At 42.9% G+C, this 24,643-nt stretch overlaps 1 protein-coding gene across 1 annotated transcript; it reads right to left on the bottom strand.

Annotated features, from left to right (window-relative positions):
• Positions 1–13,596: 13,596 nt before the first annotated feature.
• On the bottom strand, positions 13,597–15,543 carry prorsd1 (prolyl-tRNA synthetase domain containing 1). The gene is made up of 4 exons (XM_080016672.1): positions 15,419–15,543; positions 14,728–14,853; positions 14,553–14,642; positions 13,597–14,333 (listed from the first exon to the last, which is right to left on the bottom strand). Exons 1-4 carry the CDS (start codon positions 15,500–15,502, stop codon positions 14,121–14,123), a joined length of 513 nt encoding a protein of 170 aa, XP_079872798.1. The 5' UTR covers positions 15,503–15,543; the 3' UTR covers positions 13,597–14,120.
• Between the last annotated feature and the right edge of the window lie 9,100 nt (positions 15,544–24,643).

The following is a 24,643-nucleotide window of genomic DNA, read 5'->3' as shown; positions in this document are numbered from 1 at the left end:
CCTCGTCTCATCTCACCTCATCATCTCACTTCATCATCTCACCTCATCTCACCTCGTCTAACCTCATCTCTTAACCCGACCTGACCTCACCTCATCTCATCTCACCTCACCTCATCTTACCTCATCATCTCATCTCACCTCATCATCTTACCTCATCTCATCTCACCTCATCATCTTACCTCGTCTCATCTCACCTCATCATCTCATCTCACCTCATCTCGCCTCACCTGATAATCTCACCTCATCTTACCTCATCTTACCTCTTCTCATCTCACCTCATCATCTCACCTCATCATCTCACCTCATCATCTTACCTCGTCTCATCTCACCTCATCATCTCACTTCATCATCTCACCTCATCTCACCTCGTCTAACCTCATCATCTCACCTCACCTCGTCTCATCTCATCTCATCTCACCTCATCTCTTAATCTCACCTCATCTCATCTCACCTCACCTCATCTCACCTCATCATCTCATCTCACCTCATCATCTTACCTCATCTCATCTCACCTCACCCGATTTCATCTCACCTCATCATCTCACCTCATCTCACCTCATCATCTCAGCTCATCTCACCTCATCTCATCTCTTATCTTGCTGCTGCTGAACCACATGTGCATCTCCTGTGAAACACTGCCTTCATCACAACTATTCTGAAGTTTCCACATGCTGCTCAGCCTGACCTCATTCAACCAAGAGAGCAGGATGGGGGGGGGGGGTTGAGGCTCTGGAATGTGCGTGGCAATATGAGTATGTTCTTGTCATGCAAATGAAGTACTTTGGTGTTAAAGAGAAAGACGGAGAGAAAGGGAGAAGAGAGCGATGAGGAGAGATGTCAAAGCTGTTCTTACCTTGACAAAACGCAGCATTTAAATGAGCTCCTCCACCTCCGTCTCCCTGCTTCTCCCTCTCTCTCCATCTACCCTGCCACGCCGCAGCCTGCAGGAAGCTCCCAGGTGACAACCACAGGATGACATCATCCCTGCCGGCTCGCACCTGCTTCCTTGGGAGCCCCCCCCGCCCGCCACAATGTTAAGCCACGCCCACCCCAACATTAAGCTCCACCCACACACACTCTTCTCTTCCTGGATCTCTTAAAGGGCAAGTAGAGCGACAGGGAAAAGGACATCTCTTTTCCAGTTCATGTATGAACTGATTCTAGGAAAAAGATCATTTAAAGAATCGTTTAAATGGTGCATCTCACCGTGGGGTTTATTTTTGTCTTCTGTTATATTTTGGACTCATCAGAGACCCTATCATGACACCACGGTTTAGTTGAAAGTGCGAACGAATGAAAGAATGAAGGAAGGAAATCAGAAGCAAACAGAGTGCAGTACTGGCAGTAAAAGAGTGTTGACAGTACAGGGGGATGTCACCGTGGCACTGGGATCAGCTGAGGGAGGAGCCCGGAGGGCGACACAGAACAGCTGACATCAGATCAGTTGGAGACGGACCTGGACGACGGCTCAGGAGGGGAGAGCAATTAAGATGGAGATAACACCTGATTGGTCCCCAGGGGAAATTGAGGAATCATTCAGTTATATGCAAGGGTGGGGAAGTGCTGACCTCAACGGAGGATATATCATCATGGATCACATTGCTCAGGCTCCCTGGGAAAGCCTATTCCAGAAAACTGTAAAGGAGGATCAGGACCATAGTTGAACTTCAAAAACAGGAGGAACCATGCAGATTCCATCTCTTTCACACTCTCAGATTCTTGAGGAGGCATGGGAGTTCTGTGTTTTGCGTGTTTTGTGGAGTATGACCGTGTGCCCTGAGGGGTTCTGTTGGAGGTACTGCCGGACTAGGGGAACCAGGGCCGATGCTGTGCACCATTAAGTCCCTATAGAAGCAGAGCGAGGTTTGTCTGGCGGCAAAGCTCTTCATTTACCAAAAGATCACCGAAGGGGGCGCTCTCTCTCTCTCTCTCTCTCTCTCTCTGCTTCCAGTCTGTTTTTAACGTGTAGGACTCTGTTAGTGAACCAAGTGTGTTTGTTGTATTGTCTGTAACTGTGAACTAGAGAAAATGTTAAAATAAAGATGCTTTAAAAATCAAAAAATCTCTCTCTCTCTCTCTCTCTCTCTCTCTCTCTCTCTCTCTCTCTCTCTCTCTCTCTCTCTCTCTCTCTCTCTCTCTCTCTCTCTCTCTCTGACTATTTGCCAGGACCGGAGCGTCCATCTGTTACTGCAGCACAAGGTGATCACAGGAAGTAGGAAGTGACCAGAACACATGGCCACACCCTTATTTAGCCACAGGACCAGTGGGTCAGTCAGCAAGACAACCTGTCAGTCAGCCAGCCAGCCAGCCAGCCAGCCAGCCAGCCAGCCAGCCAGCCACCCACCTGGCTAGACAGTAAAGCATTCAGGTAGACAGTTTGTCAGCTATATTTACATTGATGACCGGACAGTCAGTGAGTCTAGTCTGGGACCGTGATTCTCAACCCTTGTCCCCAGTCTGAGAAGACTTTTATTTGACATCTTCTAACCTCTTGCGGGACCCCTGGTGGTCCCCGGATCGCACGTTGAGAACCGCTGCTCTCGGCCAGGTTTGATAGCCACATTAGAGAATTTTCAAGGGGAAGTCTAATCCCTGGAGTTTAGGAGCTGACGGTTACTATAGCAACACCCCTGCTGGGATGGGACTTCCTGGATGTGGCTGCTGTGCCCAATCGCAGGCGCAGGGTCGCCAAAAAAGCGAAGCCAGCCAAACTCTGCTCACATGTCGGGTCAATGAGCGTTCTGATCCGGATAACCCAAAAAGACAGACAGACAGACAGACAGACAGACAGACAGACAGACAGACAGGCACATTTCTGCTTTGTTTGAAATCAGCTGTACAGTTCTGGAGCTGCATTATAAAACCACAGACTAAACACAAAAACATTTCCACCAAATCTCAGCGTAATTCCCTGAAAGGCTTTCCAGATGAGGTGAGCGTTGTAGAGCTGCCAGCTGTGATAAACATGTCATATCCTCTCGCCCTCAGATGATGAATGGAACTAATATTCCAGAACGGCTGCAATGATCGCAGATGATAGAGGAGTAGTGACAGGGGAAGTCGTAAATGCAGAATGATTTTATTCAAATCAGGACTCTTGGAAAGAGAAGGCTTGAGAGGGTGAGACAGGACAGACGTCTGCATGTCAAGAAAAACATCCAGTTCCACTACTTCACATGAATGTCTCCAACTATTAGAATGCCAAATTGGATTAAATATAGTGTGCTTTCAGGGGATTGGAAAGCTTTACAATTTTGCCTCACACATATGCCTAAATTTGTTGAGTCAGAATCAGAATCAGAACGAGCTTAATCCGCCAGGTGCATAAACATGTACCAGGAATTTGTCACAGTAACTTTGCTGCGTTTTTGAACGACGATTTGAATAAAAAAGCTCAACACTTGGACTAATAATAATAATAATAATAATAATTATTATAATAATTATAATAATTGAAAAATATATCCAAATAACCATAAATAGCTGAAAAATACAAAATAAATAGTCAAATATATAAAAATGTACAAAACATACAAATGTGATTCCATGCACAGGGTAAATTATTGGTATGGGGGTATATAGGGTATAAATGATGATACAACCTTGCGGTGTACGTACTAACTCTACAGTTGGTACAGTGTTATTACAGTATGGGGTGTTTTTTTTTAATGGGAAAATACAAACTTTCTATCAGTATTTAAATTGTTCCTAATAAGCCCAAATGAAAGCGTCAACCTACCCAGTGAGACAGGACTCTGATGTCTGCGAACAGTGACCTAGAAGGTCTTAATAACACTGCTGCAAGGGGAATTATGCAGTTTATGTAACACAAACATCACAAAGAGATTTACTAGTTCCGCTGCTGCAGCTACTGTGAGAGGGACTAAAAGTCTGGAGGAAAGGCAAGAGGGAATAGAACAAGTCACATATCAGCGAGCGCTCGTCTCAGAACCCGGGGAACCGCCGGTGTGCCACGGTATCCTGTTCATCTTTAATTTGCACACACATTAGCCGTCCTGTGGGGGGTGATCAAAGGAGGAAACGGTGTTCGGAGGGAAGTGAAACAGAGGTTCAGAGTTCGGTGCTTGCTCAAGGACACATGGTTCAAGGACCACGGTTGGGATACAAACCCATGACCCAGTCCACACCCAGCTGGATGCTTTCCCTGCAGAACTGGGGGGATGTGTCCATGCAAACAAGGCTACAGCTAAAAGTAGAATACATTCATCCATTCATTCATCCAACCATTTATTAATCCATCTATTCATTAGTCCCCCCATTCAATTATCCATTTATTAATTCATTCATCCAACGATTAATTAATTCATACATTCATTAGTCTCTCCATTCATTCATCCATATATTCATTCACTATTCGTTCATAATTCATTCATCATTCATTCATTAATTCATTCATCCAACCATAAATTCATCCATACATTCATTCATCTATTCATTATGACATTTCACTGCATATATGTATGATCGTATGTATATGTATGTGACAAAAAAAACTCTTGAATCTAAATAATTCATTCATCCAACCATGAATGTGTCCATTCATTAATCTATTCATCTTCCATTAATCCATTCATCTAACCCATGACCCATTCATTTATCCATCCATCTATTTATTAATCCATCCAGCCATTCATCTATATATTCATCCATCCAACAACATCCTCATTCATCATCATATTGGTGTAAAAATCAACCAATTAGTCAAAACGTTGACAAATAACGTGTCACAAAAATCATTCCAGAGCCTTTTATGATTTCATGGGTATTAGTCTTCTTATGTCTTTGTAATTTGTCTTACCTGTCATTTGTGCTGGTTTTTTTTGGTGTATCTGTGTGGCGTGACATGTCATGTGTCTGTACTTGTGTTTATCCTGTCAAGACCTGTGCTTGTCTAATCGGTCATCTGTGTTGTTTGCGTATCGTTGTGCTGTCTTGCCAGGAGCCATTTGTACTTTATGTCCTTTCCTGTCACTCCAGTGATTGTTTACCTGTACGTCCTAAATGTTTTGAGCGGCCTTTCTCAGGGACGCAAAATGAATTTCAGCGCCCTACTGACCAATAAAGTTGTATCGTAACATTTTGATGATGACATCATAAGACTAGACTCAAAAACACTGGAAACCTGTGGCATTGCCCAAAATAATGCTTGTATAATATTAGCCCACACATTGTAACGATAGCGCACTGTCATGGTGTTTGGGAGCGTTTTCAGTGTGACATCATACCTGTATTAAGGAGGAGTGAGCTCACACCAGCAGCCAATGACATCACAGACTAGACGTGATCTCACCTCCTCCCATCGTGCAGTCGGCCGCAGGATTAGTGCAAAACTCAACTGAACTCATCCCTCTGAATGAGAAGAGCGTCACTCTTCTCCTCACATCTCCATCGTGTCACAAAATAGAAAGTGAGCGTGAAGTCTGCTCTGTGTGACGACGTGGACGAGCGACATGAAAGTTCCTCTTTTCCCTTTTCACTCCTTTCATTCTGCTGAACATGACAACGCTGACAACAACCTGCTCTGTGTCGCTCTTTTCCACTGTTTTCTGGTCCAGTGTTGAAATGCTCAACAGGATTTAGATTTTCTGACATTAATAACAAATGTTGTGTCACTATTTTATAAAGTACTAAAGTCAGTAACAGTCACAGTCTCCAGTGCCACAAAGCCTAACCCTTCCACCAGGGAAGCTAGATAGACTAGATGTCTAGCTGACTGACTGTCTACCTTACTGTCTAGCTGACTGACTGTCTACCTTACTGTCTAGCTGACTGGCATCCTGACCAGTTGTCTAGCTGACTGACTGTCTAGCCAGGTGGTTGTCTTGCTGACTGACCCACTGGTCCTGTGGCTAATTAAGGGTGTGGCCGTGTGTTCTGGTCACTTCCTACTTCCTGTGAGCACCTTGTGCTGCAGGAACAGATGGACGCTCCGGTCCTGGCAAATAGTCAGAGAGAGAGAGAGACAAGTGGGTGAAAGGAGTGCTCTGTTGACCTCCATCACCTCTCTCAGTGCTTGTCTTCTCTGTGTTTATTATTCTGTCATCATACAGTATGTTCCACCTTTATCTGCAGACAGACAGACAGGTAACATCAACTTTTATAATAACTACTACTTCAGGATAAATGCAGTACAAGTCCATGAACAAGTACTTCTACAGTACTAATGCAGGATATGTTAGAAAAACAGATAAAAACCTTTAGGCCTCAGATGTGGAGGACATTATGCAAAACCAGTGGATTACATCATAACTGGTCTAGACAGGTTCAGCACACACACACACACACACACACACACACGCTCACACACACACACACACACACACGTGCACACACACACGCTCACACACACACACACGCATACACACACACACACACACACACCCGCGCACACGTGCACACACACACACACACACAAGCGCACACACACACACACGCTCAAACACACACACGTGCACACACACACACGTGCACACACACGCTCGCTCACACACACACGCTCACACACACACACACACACACGTGCACACACACACACACACGTGCACACACACACACACGTGCACACACACACACACACACACACGCTCACACACACACACACACACGTGCACACACACACACACACACGTGCACACACACACACACGTGCACACACACACACACACACACGCTCACACACACACACACGTGCACACACACACACACACACGCACGCTCGCTCGCTCACACACACACACACACACACACACGTGCACACACACACACACACACACGTGCACACACACACACACACACACGCAAGCTCGCTCACACACACACACACAGTCTGACTGTAATCTACTGAAAGCATTTCTTCCTGGCGGCCTCCACCCAGTGAGTGTCGTCGTGTGAGTCTTTACGTCTTGTTATTGAGATTATACAAGTTTTCACCAATTCAGCATTAGAGTAAAAACAAATATTTATTTATTTACTATTCACTTCTTTTAAATCACTTATCAAAACCTATTTTTATAGATCTGCTTTTATGTGATGCGCCCCCTTTCTTTATCCATTTCATTTTTTACTTATTTATTTTATATTTCTTATCATATTATATCTATTTATTAATTTTTATTGTTTTTTTCTTACCACTTTTGAAATTTAATGAATGAATTCCTATTTATCAATGTTCCTTTGCCTTTTAAATCCATGATTTGAACAGTCTGCTTTTATTTGATCTGTCAAAGCACTTTGTAAACTGTTTTTTTTAAAGAAACAAAGCTATTATTACTATAATTATAATGATTATAATGATTATTATGATTATTATTATTATTATTAAAGTTCCTCTAATAGGCTATAATAGGGTCATTATTGTTGTGATGGTTTTCTATTTAATAAATTCTGTGAATTCTTTCTAAAATGAATGAATAATCTGACAGTTTGAATATAGAATAAACACTAAAGATAAACATTACAAACACACAGCCCCCTCCCTCCATGTGAAAGAATGCATGGGAACCAGCGTCCAAATGCAAACTTTATTCATCACCATTTTACATAACAATACGCAGCCTAATTTAGCATGCACGCCTGTCTCACACCTCCTTTCAGAGAGAGAGCGAGAGAGAGAGAGACAGACACACAGAGAGAGACAGATACAGAGAGAGAGACAGAGAGAGACAGAGAGAGAGAGAGAGAGAGAGAGAGACAGAGAGATAAATCAATAAGGGTTAGGGTGAGACAGAATGAAGACATTGAGGACCAGTCAAATTCATCTCCCTCTCTCTGCCCAGTACAACCACCGTCTGGTGCTGAGTCCTATCCTGTTGTCACCAGTTTATTGGTCGTTTAGTTGATTCTGTCTGTCTCTTGTGACCCCGCCCCCAGGGGGCACTGTTCCAGTGGACACAGACCACCACTGGGTATCAAACATGTGGCTTTAAAATAACACCGCCCTGGTCCATGTCCCTGGCTTTCACCTCGCCAAGCACATGTGCTGCTAACATCTGTTGGATATCAAGTACCAGCCGATGAGCCCGGCGCTGAAGCGCTAAGTCGAGCTACTTTCCTGGGACGGCAGCATGACGCTGCTCCGCCCGAACAGACAGCACCACAGCTGTCCTCTCTCTGCGGTGCTGCCGGACCCGGGGGACGGAGATTAACAGCCATTTCCATCAGTGTTAAGCAAGAGACACCGGGCCCCGGCTGCATCACCCACAACATCAGCTCCCGGTGCAAAGCTGAGGGGAGCCCTAGGAGGCGCGTTGTCATCATGATCACATCAGAAAAGCAGCCACCCCTCCCCACCCACTGACCTCCACCGGGACGAGAAACCCTGAAGCTGACAGCGGTAGAGCTTCCTGTTCCTGGGGGCGTGTTTTCATCTGAAGCAACAACGTTGTACCATCTGAGAAAATAATCAGAATTTTTTTCTTGGGCTCTGTTGGACCGTTAATTCCCAAGTTCAGGGGGAGGAGGCGGAGATGGAGGACTCCTACAGGTTCAGGGGTGGGGATTGAGATGGTGGAGTCCTACAGGTTCGGGAGGAGGAGATAGAGGTGGAGGACTCCTACAGGTTCAGAGGGAGGAGGTAGAGATGGAGGACTCCTACAGGTTCAGGAGGAGGAGATAGAGGTGGAGGACTCCTACAGGTTCAGAGGGAGGAGGTAGAGATGGAGGACTCCTACAGGTTCAGGGGGTGGAGGTGGAGATGGTGGACTCCTACAGGTTCATCAGGCCCAGTTCAGTTCCTCTCCAGAACCAGGAACATTCCTTTCAGCTCCACACTTTGCTTAAAGTGTAGTGATACCATTGTACTACTACTGGTACTATTATTGCATTACAACTGTTTTCCTTCTGGGCGGGAGCCCTATTCTTATTGTTTAGGCGAAAGATTCTCAGAATTTTGAAGCCTAAAACTATCTGTAAAACCAACACATGAACATGATTTGTATTTTGTTTGAACCGCGCTGTCACAGACCTCGCGGTTGAAGTTTCATCCAAATCGATCCACATACTAAGCAGATATTAGCAAAAAAATTAACCAAATTTCGATCGATACTACACAGACGAGCCGAAATATGTCCAACCGGCTAAAACTATCTGGGACACATACCTCAGCATAAGCGACAAACACGGTTGAAGTGACGTTTAAACCACTACGTCTCTCTAGTGGTTTGAATTTCATCCAAATCATCCACATACGGAGCAGAAATTTGTGAAAACATACACGACATAATTTGACCCAAAATATTCAGTTGGTCTTAACTGGTTGGTTAACTGACACATCACACGTCTGGTTCTAAAATGAAGGAACTTATATTTACAGTAAGACGCTTTATGACGTCATCACATAATTTACTATACATGATATCTACAGCAAGACGCTTTATGACGTCATCATGTATTTTACCATAAATCTTCAGGTTGTGATTGAGAATGTCCAGTTGGACCGTGTCCAGTGTGCAGTGTTAACTCTGTCACTCTGTCGTGTTCAGACGTTACCAAACGATGGATTTACGTGTATATTTATATAACTTCATACCTGGTAGATATCAGCAGATCTGTTGGATCGATATTTGAAATATGTGGTCCACATTACTTTGCTGGATTATTGAAAAATAAAATAAAAAGTAATCCTTAAAAAGTCGTCACTGTGTCCAGTCAAAAACATTGAAATGTGCGACCGAGTGATGCATTCAAGATCAAGATATTGTTATTTGTATTTCATGGAATCGAAAATGAAAATGTAATCTAAAACGTAAAATGTAATGTAAAAAACTCAACTCAACTTTACAAATAGATTACGTAAATTGATATCGTAAATCAACGTGACATGAATACATCATAATTAACGTAGACAAGACAGAATCTACTGTCACTGGATGTACGTCAATGCAACAAGGTAAGTTATAACAAGGAGAAGATAGTTTAAAATAAAATACTTTTTTGTAAAAGAAAAAAAATGTCATGTATAAACATTTTCATACACCTAAACTTAAGTTGAAAAGGCAGAAAGTGTTTGTGATATTAACAAATTATCCCATAATAATTATTATTCCAAATTAATGTTAAAGTACCATAAGTGTTGTCTGAATCTGAACTTTTGTGAATTTTTGTGAATTGTACATTATTAACAGAAAAAATACAATGACATAGTAATTACAAGTAACACGTACTTATATATTTTTTAATGAAATGTATTTATTGTCATTGTTATGAAAAGTAATTACAAAAGTTATATTTGTTATTTTTACAGATGCCGAAAAATAGCCAAAAATCGAAGACAATAAAGAAGCCATTGTCCAAAATTCCAGTCGTCAAGGTCAGTCACAATATTAAAAAAAAAAGTACTGAAGAAAAAATCTGATGAAATAACACTAATGAAAAAACTTTAGTTCTAAGTATTGATTCCCCACAGTGTTAAGAGGCTCATTTCTCCAGGATGATCTACAATTTGGAGACTCCACAAACAAACAATGTGCAGCTATGAGTTTAACAGCAATTCTTAAAAACAAGATTCAGAATGTCTTAGACAATGTTTTATTAACGGAAATAATCGTTACCAGGAGATGAAAAAGTCTGGTAGAACGAATGATAATGTTCCAGGAAGAGATTATATTGCCATAACAGAATTGTGAACAGGACAATTATGTTGAATACAACGTTCCAATTAACATGCAGATCCGTTTACTGGCTGCATAGGTGAAGATCACTTTGACTGAAAGTAATTTCCCCCTGGGATTATTAAAGTATTTCTGATTCTGATTCTGACTCGGTGTTGTAGAATATTGCCATGCCAAGTGATAGAACACTGAAGAAATCAATGTTAAATAATGATGATGCATTTTTATTCACCATCTCTGGGAATACATGTGCAATTATCCAAAAGGAGTTGATGTATGCCATTGTTGATTCAGATGCAAGTATCGTAATCGGTCTCAATAAATATGACTCACCGACTAGTTCTGTAGCTTACTACAACATTGAATCTGTCTGTCGTCATTTCTGTAATAGTAGGAATTCATTCTGCCAAACTCCACCAGTATTTGAATCACACGACTACAGACAGATATTATTGACACACAACCACAACACCAAATAAGTGAAAATTGCAAAACAGCCAATCGCAAAAAAGGAGACAAAAGACATGAATTCTATCCAAAACACAGCCTAACTAACATGTTTGCCAATACTCTAGAAAATAAGGACATAAAAATAATAAAACTATTGGCTTGTTTTATTTTGTGTTCAAAATACGTGATAAATATCAAGTCATTGTTGTAAAAGTTGTCTTTCTAAACATTGTTTTCTGTAGTTATTAAACTACATATCACAATGATTGCCAGGATCCTGCCCTGCCCTGGCTGTCTGCCTCTGGCTCCCTCTGTCTGCTGTAGGTCTGGGTCTGCGCGCCCCCCGACTCTCAGCTCCTCTGCTCCTGGTTCTTGATCCCCCACCGGCCCCTGGGCCCAGATTCCCTGCCGGTCCCTGATCCCCCTTCTGTTGCTTGTTCCTGATTCCCTGTCTGTCTACAAATTAAACCCTTGTACAAACCACATCCCCTAACGATGCTAAACACTGTTTACTTTGAAAATTTGATACAATTTATTTATTTCTCATTTATTTTCTTAAAATTTCCATTTCAATAACATTTATTGATTATTTGACATGTGATCTTTATAAATACTGTGTCATTTCTTAACTTATTTTTGACAATTGTTTAATAAAACAATTATCTGACTTGTTTTGTCATTTGTTGTACTAATTAATCTATTTTGAAATTTCCAACAATATCAAAACTTAACTCTGTGACCTCATCATTCAAGTCCAAGCTGGGTCTTTTGGAAGTCACTGCCCCCCGGACACCTGCCGCCCCCCAGACACCTGCCGCCCCCCAGACACCTGCCGCCCCCAGACACCTGCCGCCCCCCAGACACCTGCCGCCCACCGACACCTGCCGCCCCCAGACACCTGCCGCCCCCAGACACCTGCCGCCCCCAGACACCTGCCGCCCCCCAGACACCTGCCGCCCCCAGACACCTGCCGCCCCCAGACACCTGCCGCCCCCCAGACACCTGCCGCCCCCCGGACACCTGCCGCCCCCAGACACCTGCCGCCCCCAGACACCTGCCGCCCCCAGACACCTGCCGCCCCCCAGACACCTGCCGCCCCCCAGACACCTGCCGCCCCCAGACACCTGCCGTGCTCTTTGATCTCTTTCATAGTTTGGTGTCATCCTTCCTGGGCTGCACCGCCTTCACACCTGGATATTAACGCTGGTTTCTGCATTTGCTCAGAGCTTGTTTCTCCAACCCGTCTCTGCTATGAAACCCTTGATGTGCATCCACTACTTGTACATATATTATAGATCATGACTGGACCTGAAGATTATAATGAACACATTTTATTGATTCCTGTCACAAAGAGCTTCCTCTCTAACAGGACTCACTTCCTGTGGAGGCTGCAGGAAACATGATCAGTGACGTCAACAAATGACACTCAACACGTGACGGTCATTTGAGGACTCAGTGAGGGACGTGACGTGCGTGTGCACGCAGCACCAGCAGGGCCGCGTCGCAGCGTCTTCTACTGTCGGAGTGAATTCCTCCATCTCGTGTTTACGTTGGGTGTGTTTTAGAGACACTCACCTGGAGCAGGACGCCGGGACGCCGGGGGGCCGGGGCGGGGTGGCGGGTCCCGCCGCCGTCAAGACGAAAACAAACACGTTGTTTCCCAAGACTTCCGGTTGGTACTTTTCAGAGTAAAAGCACGGTTTCCTTTATCTTATATAGAAGATAATCCGAAGAAATATTTAGTGCAAATACTATTCAAACGATAACTCGAAAATTCATAATGGAAAAAATGATTATGACAAAATTCTCAAGTACTGAAACAAAAATGTGTCCAAAACCACAACAAATTCATCAAAGAAGTCTGACAAAGTATTAAAATATGATAAAATAATATAGGGAGGTTGGATGAGGATACAATTGTGCCTTCATGGCCGGAGGTGACGGTGTGGAAAGCTTCTCTCAGGTTGCCATGGAGGCAGAGCTGTGACATCACTTCCCGTGGACAGGTAAACCTGGGAGACACCTGGTGGCCTGCTTTACGCCAAATGTGTATCCGCATGTGGCAGTTGGAGCGTTTAATGGAAGGACAAGCCAGGATGGGTTAAATGCAGAGGAAGCATTTCACCGGCCACCATCCAAAGCGTGTGTGTGTTGCGTGATAATTAAAGATTCTTCTTCTTCTTCTTCTTATCCCACGGCCACTAGGGGGTGGGCTCCGACGCTCTGATGTGTTTACGGACTAGCTGTGAAGCGGGCTTCTAAGGTTTGATGCGACTTACATGACAAGAACCCAGATAAGCAGAGCTGGCATGTTACTTCAGTGCTAAAAGCATGTGCATGGGCACGGCTGAAATGTCTGGAAACAGAACCCTTGTTCCAGAGCAGGACCCCTCACCCAAAAAGAAGGAAGTCCTGAAACTACCTGTTCTGTTCACCCTTCTCAAAGTGCGATCTGTTGAAATAAACAATGTATTGCTATATAACACTTAACAGAGAGGATGCGGTCAGATTGGACAAACTGGTTGCAAAACAAACTTTAATGAGCCAAACTCCCATGGCATTGTTTACACGCCAGTTTCACAAAGAACCCCGAAAAAATAAGCTGAATGAGCTTTACATTCCTTTAAAATCAGTTCAACCCTTAGAGCGTGTTGTGCTGCACAACCAAGAAATGAGACACTTGTATTAATAGTAGATGAATTAGACAATCTGATTTAAAACAAACCTTCTCTCTAAAAGAAACCAAGGATTAAAAAGTTGTAAGGCAGGAAGTGATTTCACACTGATTCACTTTCCAAAATGCAACCCTTAAAATCCCCAGTTTCAAAATGATCGGGACATTTGGGGGAAAAATAAGGTAAAAAAAAAAAAGAAAAATAAAAAGGAGAGAATGGGAGGAATAAAAGGCAGAAAGTTGTAAAACTAAATTAACATGTAAAAGGAAAAAAAAGAGGAAAGGAAAAAGGAAAAAGGTCGACCAGCTCCCGAAACGTGAGTGATGACGACAGCGTTCCAGTTGAAATATGTTCTCTTGCGCTGGTTCTACTCGAAGCGGTGCAGGATGGGTACGTGTCCCGTCTCCTGCAGGAAGCGCAGCAGGTCAACGGGCGTCAGGCCCACGGTGGCGGCGTTCGTCATGGGGTGGAAGTGGACCCGCTCGTGGCCACCTTCCACCAGGTCCTGGTCCAGGACCAGCTTGACGCTCTGTTCCCGGTCGAAGAGCACAGCCAGAGCGGTCGCACAACCCTGACCCACCTGGGAGAGGGGGTTATAGGATCTAATATTGTAACTGCAGCTCCACACCTGGTCAGCAGGGGTCCTCAGTGTTCCCTCCTGTGGTTGACCCAGCTGTTCCAACTGTTTATTATATATTACTACTATAATAAACAACGTTTTTTTATATCTTATCTATAGACAAATAGATCATATAATATAATGTATATAATATGTATTTTTTGGTGCCGCTGAACTCACTTTTAGCTTTTCCAACATGGTCGCCTCATCAGCGAAGCGCAGGTTGCCGCTGCCCAGACCCAGTTTCTTCGCCAGGTCGTTGAGGTTCACCTGCACAGAACCAGAACCAACGGAACCCCTTCACTTCCTGGGATAATCCTAAATGAACGGTGTATTTTCACCAAGGGACGCCAACCTGCCGGTCATGGCGCGCGCACACCAGCCACAGACTCTTCTTCTTCTTGTCTTTCAGGAAAAGGTTCTTGGTCACGGCTCCGCCCACTTCCTGCAGGTGAGGCATCATCTCCTCCACTGTGAACACCTGAGGAGGAGCACAGATTTATCAAATCAATACATTAAAACAAAAAAAACATCGATATTCTCCTTTTATTCTGATAACCCTGACTGGCTTGATGTGGGCCGCTCAGAAAGGTGTATATTTTGGAAAAGCATGAATGAGAAATTAAACATTATCATTATTATGAGAAAAGGCATTCTGTGAATGAGATTGAATATTATTATTAATATTTTGGAAAAAAAAACGCATCTGTGAATGAGGAATCAAACTTTATGAAAAAGGGATTTGGAAACGTTACGATAATTATCTGGACGCAGCAGGATTGTTGAAAACGGTCGACTTGAAATAAGAGCAGTAACTTTAATTCAAACAATACATATCATTTGAATAATGTAACACTGTTCTCGTTGGATATTACCAGATAAAATGGAACATTGATTATGACGTTATTTATTGATTTATATCAGTGACGTCACGCGCTGGCTCCTCGGTGTGGGCTCCGCGCCCCCTGCCGGCGGCGGCCGTTTCGGAGCGGACGCGACGTTCTACCGATGTTTCAAGCCGCGCTCTGCGGGGAGCGGGTCCTCACCGGCGGGTGCTCCACGCAGCTGCTCTGGATGTCCAGACCCGCCAGGAAGTCCCGCAGCTCCGCGCGGACGTCGGACGCCGCCATTCGGTGGATCGGTCGACGCGGCGGCGCATGCACGGACCGGAAGCAGGAAGCCGGAACTGGAATTCACTTCCGGTTCTCCTGTGAAGTTGTCGTGTTGACGTATATGTCGCCCTCTGATGGACGGAATGGGCACTTTTTTTTCCTTCTGAAAAAAAAATAAAAATTATAATAATCTAATTATAAAAATAGAATAATAACAATCTATTATATTATTATTATTATTATTATTATTATTATTATTATTATTATTATTATTATTGTTGTTGTTGTTGTTGTTGTTGTTGTTGTTGTTGTTGTTATTAATAATAATAATCTAATTATAATAATAGAATAATAACAATCTATTATTATTATTATTATATTATTATTATCATTATTAATAATAATAATAATAATAATAATAATAATAATAATAATAATAGCTGACAAAAAATGACAAAACAAGTCAGATAATTGCTTTATTAAACAGCTGGACAAAATAAGTAAAGAAATGCCACAGTATTTATAAAGATCACATATCAGATAATCAATAAATGTTATTAAAATGGCAATCATAAGAAAAATAGGTCTTGTCTTTATTGTAATGCAGACAACATTGAAGAAAGAAGAAACAGAAGAAACAGTCTTTATTTATCACACAACACACCACACTACAACACATGCTTGCACACACACACACACATGCACATGCTTGATGGTGCAGGTGAAATGGATTCTCTGCTTTTGACCCATCCTGGCTTGTCCTTCCTCCGGGGCCACAGCCAGGAGCAGTGGGCAGCGTACGTGGACGCGCCCGGGGACCAGGTGATAAATGTCCATCGCTGGTCAGACCATGATGGTGCATGTTTTTGAGGGGGGTCCTTACTGACGTGAGGTGGAGGAAACCCCATGTGAGCACAGGGAGAACATGCAAACTCCACACAGAAAGGCTCCTGTTTGGGAGATAACCCACCAGAGCACAGTGCCAACAGCGCCCCAGGCGGGAATCAAACCCAGGACCGAGTAGAACTACTCGGTTCTACTCCAGATAGTTTTAGGCTAAAAAATTCTGAGAATTTTTCCTCTTACAAAAACAATAAGGGGCTGCCGAACAATTGCAATTATTAGGTAGTATAATAGTAATGTTCATAATAATAATAATAATAATAATAATAATAATAATAATACTAATACTAATTAGAATTAGAATAATAATAATAAAACTGTTAATAATAATAATGTAAATAATAATTATAATGTTATTATGAATAATAATAATAATAATAATAATAATAATAATAATAATTAGAATTAGAATTAGAAAAATAATAATAAAACTGTTAATAATAATAATAATATAAATAATAATTATACTGTTATTATGAATAATAATAATAATAATAATAATTCTTGGGCATAAAATAACTATATTAAAAGTTAAAATACCATATTGACATTTCTCCTTCAGTGAGAGAGTCTGCTCTTAAAAGTTCTTAAAATATTAAAAGTAAAGGCACTTCCATAGGTCATATCCAGTGCCCTTACTTTAGACAAAGGAAAAGAAGTGATTGATCGAAGGCCTGAACCATCTGCTATGATATAGTGGTGATTTGTTCCTCTTGCTTTGGCTTACTAATTGATATAATATTTGATTTAAATATAAACCATGATTTCTTTCCTGAAACAAAGTAAGGTGTTGCGTGAGAAAAGTAGTAGATAAAAGAGCATCGCTATTTTCTTTAAAATGTAGTGGACTCTCTTGAATATACTTCAGTACAGATATTTGAAAAATGTACTCAAGTAATTTCCACCGGTGATAAATAATGCCCCAAAAGAAGTAACTACACAAAATTAGATTCATAAATGTATCTGAGGAGAGGAGGTACAGGAGGATCTATTTTACAATCCACAAATAAATAAGTTTTGACCAGTTCCACATAGATTTACAGCTTGGAATATTATTTGGCCAAAGTGATTTATTAATTCAATGAAAATATCAACTGAGTCCATGTATGTATATTTACACGCAAAAAAACATTTTCAGTATTTTAATGCATTTACTTCCAAGTTGTAGAATCTTTATACCTCTTCTCCCTCATCACGAGAATCAAGATTCAAGAGGTTTATTATGAAATAATAATCAGTTTATTTGTCTTGTTGGCATGTAACTGGTGAAAATGTAATGCTGTTTATTGCCCATTTAATGCACACTTTGAATCGTGGCTTAAACCCTTTAAAGAGCCATGTGAACTGAAATGAAGGGAAATCCAAAAATCAAGAAAGTGCAGGGCATGCAAAAAAACTGAAAACTGTTTCAAAGCAAAGTTCCCAAATCCTCCCTCTGAATAGAAGGAAAACACGGTAGAGTCCAGTGAAATGTCAGCGTTTGAATAAAGAGTCTTTCTTCATGGAGCTGACCTGCCGCTCCTCCACCCTGAAGCCACAACTCCACCCTTCCACTGCTTTCATTGCAGGAACATTTGCAGTTTTCATACACGTACAAGCTTTTCGTGTTGGCATTTTGATATGAAAGGCTCTGTTGCCAAAGCCTCCTTGTGTAATATCATATTTATGTGTTGATATGATCTCATGTTGTCACTGCTGTGTCCTAGGTGCAGTTCCTCACCTGGCAGGCAGATGAAGCCAGTGTTCCCTCCTCAGAATCAGGCTTTATTGTCCAGTATGCTCTCAAATGCAAGGAATTTAACTAGAAGAAAAAGTAAAAAACATTATATATATATATATAGTCTTAATATATCGTATTTGGATTTCATAAAGATTTTTTAATAATACTGATTTATATTAATTTATGTTAATTTTTGTAGCCACTAGGGCTGCACAAGCCAGTGCATCATCAGTGCCGGTCCCAAGCCTGGATGAATAGAGAGGCTTGCGTCAGGAAGGGCATCCGGCGCAAAAACCATGCAATTCAAACATGCAAACAAAAAAACAACAAATCTGATTTCCATATCGGATGGGTGGAGGCCCGGATTAACAACAACCGCCACTGGTGCCGTTAGCCGACAGGGTGCCAGCGGAAATTGTGCTGCTGTCGGCCAAAGAAGAAGAAGAAGAAGAAGAAGAAGAAGAAGAAGAAGAAGAAGAGGGGGAAGGGCGTGTCCAGAGACAGCAGGAGAGGAAGAAGGGAAGAGAGTAGAGTTGAGAGTAGGAACTTTGAACGTTGGCACTGTGAAGGTTAAAGAGAGAGAGCTGGCTGACATGATGGAGAGAAGGAAGGTAGATGTATTATGTGTACAAGAGACCAGGTGGAAGGGGAGTAAGGCCAGGAGTATCACAGCCGGGTACAAACTGTTCTACCATGGAGTGGATGGCAGGAGAAACGGGGTAGGGATGGTCTTGAAGGAAGAATATGTCAAGAGTGTTTTGTGAGGTGACCAGAGTGTCGGACAGAGTGATGAGCATGAAGCTGGACATTGATGGGGTGATAATGAATGTGGTCAGTGCGTACGCTCCTCAAGTTGGGTGTGAGATGGAAGAGAAAGAAGAATTCTTTAGTGAGTTGGATGTAGTGGTGGAGAGAGAGTGGTCGTAGGAGCAGATCTCAATGGGCATGTTGGCCAAGGGACCAGAGACATAGGTGATGAGAAGTTGACGGGTAGGTATGGTGTCAAGGAGAGGAATGTGGAAGGACAGATGGTGATGGATTTCGCCGAAAGGATGGAATTGGCTGTTGTGAATATGTGTTTCAAGAAGAGGGAGGAACACAGGGTGACATACAAGAGTGGAGGAAGGTGCACACAGGTGGACATCATCTTATGTAGGAGGTGCAACCTCGGCACGGTGGCGCAGTGCATTGCACTGCTGCCTCACAGCAAGAGGGGCGCTGTTGGCACCGTGCTCCGGCGGGTTATCTCCCAAATAGGAGCCTTTCTGTGTGGAGTTTGCATGTTCTCCCGGTGCTCACATGGGGTTTCCTCCACCAAACGTCAGTAAGGACCCCCACCAAAGCCTTGCACCCATCATAGTCTGACCAGCGATGGATACTCATAACCAGGTCCCCGGGCGCGTCCACGTACGCTGCCCACTGCTCCTGACTGTGGCCCCGGAGGAAGGACAAGCCAGGATGGTTCAATGCAGAGGAACCATTTCACCGGCACCATCCAAGCATGTGGGTGTGTGTGTGCAAGCATGTGTTGTAGTGTGGTGTGTTGCGTGATGAATAAAGACTGTTTCTTCTTCTTCTTCTTCAACCTGACAGAGATGAGTGACTGCAAAGTGGTGGTAGGGGAGTGTGTTGCTAGGCAGCATCAGATGGTGGTCTGTAGGATGACTCTGGAGGCCAAGAAGAGGAATAGAGTAAAAGAAGAGCCAAAGATAAAATGGTATTAGACCTTATATATATCCCCCCCCACACACACACACAGTGCTGTGTCCTGCTGTTCCCTGTTTGGGGCGTCAGTCATCCTGAAGTCCTGGATCAAACTGGGACGCTGCGCTGGGACGGCTCACCTCTCTACAGCAGTGGATATCAAGATGTGGTCCGGGGACCCCCCATCGGGTCCTTCCAGAGGTTCCAGAGGGTCCTAAAGTAAACAGAATAATTGTTTAAACTTCAGCGTTATTTCATTTCCAGGACGTCAGAGAATATCCAATAGCAACCGTTTTCGATCTGAAAACGGTTGCTATTGGATATTCGACTTCGTCTATAGTTTCACTGATATATCACAAGAACTAGAGCAGAGACACTGAATGGAATCTAATCAATAAAAAATTGATTTGAGATTGGATCCCAGAGACTCAATCTGATCAAATGGATCAAACTGAGGATCCATGAAAAAAAGGTTGAGAATCACTGATCTACATAGTTCACTAGCTGGGGAATGAGTCGCTTCAAAAGGTGCTTTCCAAATGACTGATTGATTGATTTATTGATTAGTTGATTCATCTTTTAATTATTTAATCGATTAATTGATTGGTCGATTGATTAAATGATTGATTGATTGATGTTGTCAGACCTACAAGATCTTACAGGACACTATTCAAATCGTCGGTGTTCAGGCAGCAATAGGAACATTTCATCATGTTGTTTTTTGGGGTCTGTGTCATTCTTTGTTGACCTGTTCATGTGGCGTGGCATCCAAGACCAATTTAATAATTGATAATTACAGTAAATATAATATCATGATTCTCATGAGAATTCAAGAATGTATTTACATTAAACACATTTTGTAATAAATATATTTCACTTTGAGCAGAAAGTGAAAAACTTCTGTTTTCTACTGTAACAGAATTTTCAATATTTATTCTAACATCAGGCGCATTAGGGTTAAAATCACCGTGAATCCAGTTTTCTACGAAATCTCCGCATTTCACATGACATTTGGAACAAAGCGGCTGAGCAGGAGGAGGATGAAACAAACATCAGAATAAAGAATGAGGAAGAGAAGAACGACTGAATACGGAAAAGAAACATGAAAGACAGAGACGGAGAATAAAAGAGATCAAAGTTTTTAGATTCAGCCTGGGGGGGCAGAACACACGTGACAACACCCATCACTTGAAAACACACACACACGCACGCACACACACACTCAAACAGATACAGACGTGGACAAATGAGTTGGCTCATTGAAACAATGCTTCATTCCTCCTGAAAAGTGATTAAATTAAAATTAATTTTCTCATGTATACCTGCATGCCTTTGGTATGACATAGAGTAAAGCAAAGAAACTGTGAAAAGAGATCAATTAATAAATAAATAAAGAAACCAATTATATTCTAAAATGGCCTGGACAGATTTGTTGGGACCCCTTAGAAAAGATTATAAATCATTGGATTAGTGATATTTCAAGCTAACTGTTTTCTTTAATTGGTATCATACATGTCTTTCATCTTATAATCAGTCATTCAACCTATTTAAATAAAGAAAAATTGAGAAAAAGATGATATCACACTGCTGTCTGGTATCATGGTGTGCACCGCACTGAACATGGACCAGAGAAAGCAAAGGAGAGAGTTCTCCAAGCATCTCCAAGCAGCTTGATGTTGCTGGGACTACAGTTGTAAATTTTATTAAGAAGTTTAATGTCTATGGGCCTGTAGCCAACCTCCCTGGACGCGGCCGTAAGAGGAAAATTGACCCCAGATTGAACAGAAGGATAGTGTGAATGGTAGAAAAAAGACAAGGATCACTTCCATAGAGGTACAAGCTGAACTCCAAGGTCAACAACGTACATCAGGGTCACACCATCCATCGCTTTTTGAGTGACAGTGAGCTCCATGGAAGAAGACCCAGGAGGACTCCACTTTTAAAAGAAAAACATAAAAAAGCCAGACTGGAATGTGCTAAAATGCATATTGACAAGCCACAATGCTTCTGGGAGAATGTCCTTTGGACAGATGAGTCAAAACCAAAGCTTTTTGGCAAGTCACATCAGCTCTATGTTTACTAACGAAAAAATTAAGCTTTCAAACTGTGAAACATGGAGGAGGCTCGATTATGTTTTTTTGGACGTTTTGCTGCGTCTGACGCGGGGTGCCTTGAATCTGTGCAGGGCGCAATGAAATCTCGAGACTATCAAGGCTCTGGAGTGAAACATACTGCACAGAGTCAGAAAGTTCTGTCTCAGTCGCAGCTCATGGGTCCTCCAACAGGATAATGACCCAAAACGCACAGCTAAAAGCACCAAGAATGGATAAGAACAAAACATTGGACTATTCTGAAGTGGCCTTCTATGAGCCCTGATCTGAATCCTATGGAACATCTATGGAAAGAGCTGAAACATGCAGCCTGGAGAAGGCCCCCTTCAAACCTGAGACAGCTGGAACAGTTTGCTCAGGAAGAGTGGGCCAAACTACTGGTTGACAGGTGCACAAGTCTCATTGAGAGCTACACAAATCACTTGATTGCAGTGATTGCCTCTAAAGGTTGTGCAACAGAATATTGGGTTAAGCGTCCCATCATTTTTTGTCCAGGCCATTTTAATTTGTTTTTTTTATGTAAAATATACTGTTGAGTGGCACGGTGGCGCAGTGCATTGCACTGCTGCCTCACAGCAAGAAGGTCCTGGGTTCGATTCCCGCCTGGGGCGCTGTTGGCACTGTGCTCCGGCGGGTTATCTCCCAAACAGGAGCCTTTCTGTGTGGAGTTTGCATGTTCTCCCTGTGCTCACATGGGGTTTCCTCCACCTCACGTCAGTAAGGACCCCCCTCCAAAACATGAACCATCATGGTCTGACCAGCGATGGACACTTATCACCTGGTCCCCGGGCGCGTCCACGTACGCTGCCCACTGCTCCTGCTGTGCCCCCGGAGGAAGGACAAGCCAGGATGGGTCAAAAGCAGAGAATCCATTTCACCAGCACCATCAAAGCATGTGCGTGTGTGTGTGTGCAAGCATGTGCGTAGTGTGGTGTGTTGCGAGACGAACAAAGACTGTTTCTTCTTTCTTGAATCAAAAACAAAGGCTGATTTTCTATTAAATATGGAATAAACAATGATGGATGCCAATTACCTTTGTGAGTTTCAAGTTATTTCGGAGAAAATTGGGGGTTCTATTTTTTTCGTCGAAGGGTACCAACAAATTTGTCCATGTCTGTATGTACGGAACGCAGGACACAAACAACAACACAAATTGTCAACCATCCTGAGCCTTAACCATCCTGCAGCTCTGATCTGTGGTTTATTCTGCCTGTATTTCACACATGGAAACAGCACCCTCTGGAGGCCACCCGAGGCCTCCCTGGTGGCTCTCTGGAGGCCCCCTGGGGGCTCCTGACCCCACGTTGTTCTACAGACCTTGTGAGGACCTGCAGACCGCGGTAAACACAACACTCCAGTATTGACTCCTCTGACTGCTTTCCCACGGTGATTTGCGAGGATTCAAGCACCAAAACATCCTCACACTCGTTCTCCAACTGAGCAACTGCAGTCTCAGCGGTTTACGATGAGGTGGTGACGGTGTTGTTGATGAGAATTGGCTTCATCCATCACCTGTTGTCACGGTGTTACCAATGCGTGATGTTCAATTACCAGTGAAACCCTGTCCTGTGTCTGGAGAGAAGTCGAAGGAGAAGCCGGAACGTGGGACCGGCCGCAGGTTTGAGGGGCCTCCACACTACCCACAGGACAGGTCTGTTGGTGTAAAACTGGAGCTGACTCACACTGGGGGAAAGTGATGGTGTAAAGCCACTCCGCCCTGACACTCAAACTACTCTGGTTTTAATGTGGTAACATGAACAGGAGGCATCAGGAAGAAGATTTGTCCCAGTCTGTCCTGTGGTGTAAAACAGCTCCTGACTCCCGAACTGCCGCCATATTCCAGACATTTTTCTTAGTTTTCTTCTTCACATGGCAATATCCGAACAAGCTGTCCAAGATGTCCGCATATGGCTTCTGCTGCTCAGTAACGCTATTAAAACGACAATATCGCTGTTTGTAATATTGTTTTGGTTTACCCCACAGTGTAGCCACTGCAACAAAGCCAGAAGTCCACTTTACACCGAATCCGACAACAACAAGAAGAAACCAGAAGTCCATTCATTCCTATGGACAGTGGAGACGTCTCCCTTTTTATCCTGACATGTTTGGAGATTCTCAGAAACTCAGACGCAGTTCACCCGACGGTCACTAGGGCAGAGGATCAGGCTGTTGGATGCAATGAGGGATTTGGTTTACATCAGGCTTCATTTTCGTGCAGTACTAGCAGACGTGAGGCGTTAACCAAGCTCATGGGTTGGTACCGTGTCGTGTATCCAGCATTGTCCATCCATGGAAATAAGTTCTTTGGATCGATAGACGTGATGTTCACCTGTCATGGTCTGTCTGTCTATCTGTCTGTCTGTCTGTCTGTCTGTCTGTCTATCAATCTATCTATCTATCTATCTATCTATCTATCTATCTGTCTGTCTGTCTGTCTGTCTGTCTTTCTGTCTATCCATCCATCATCTCTCCATCTATCAGTTTGTTCATTTATCCATCTAAAGAAATATACACCACTGTGTGAGTGATTCAGTGTTTTATTGAGTATTTTTTGTGTTCTTCGATCACATCCTCATTCTGTCACAGCAGCAACTGGTTCCATTGAAAATGTCCGTATGCCCCTGCAGATGAATCAAATTGTATTGAAATTAAATGGAGAGGGAGCAGAGCAGTGAATGAAAGGAGCCAACCTGTGTCCACTTTAGTTTGGACCTGTTTACC

The sequence above is a fragment of the Zeus faber genome (assembly GCF_960531495.2).
Source record: "Zeus faber genome assembly, chromosome: 16".
NCBI lineage: Eukaryota > Metazoa > Chordata > Actinopteri > Zeiformes > Zeidae > Zeus > Zeus faber.
The sequence above is the reverse complement of the archived record's forward strand: the minus strand, read 5'-3'. Positions and strand labels throughout refer to the sequence as shown.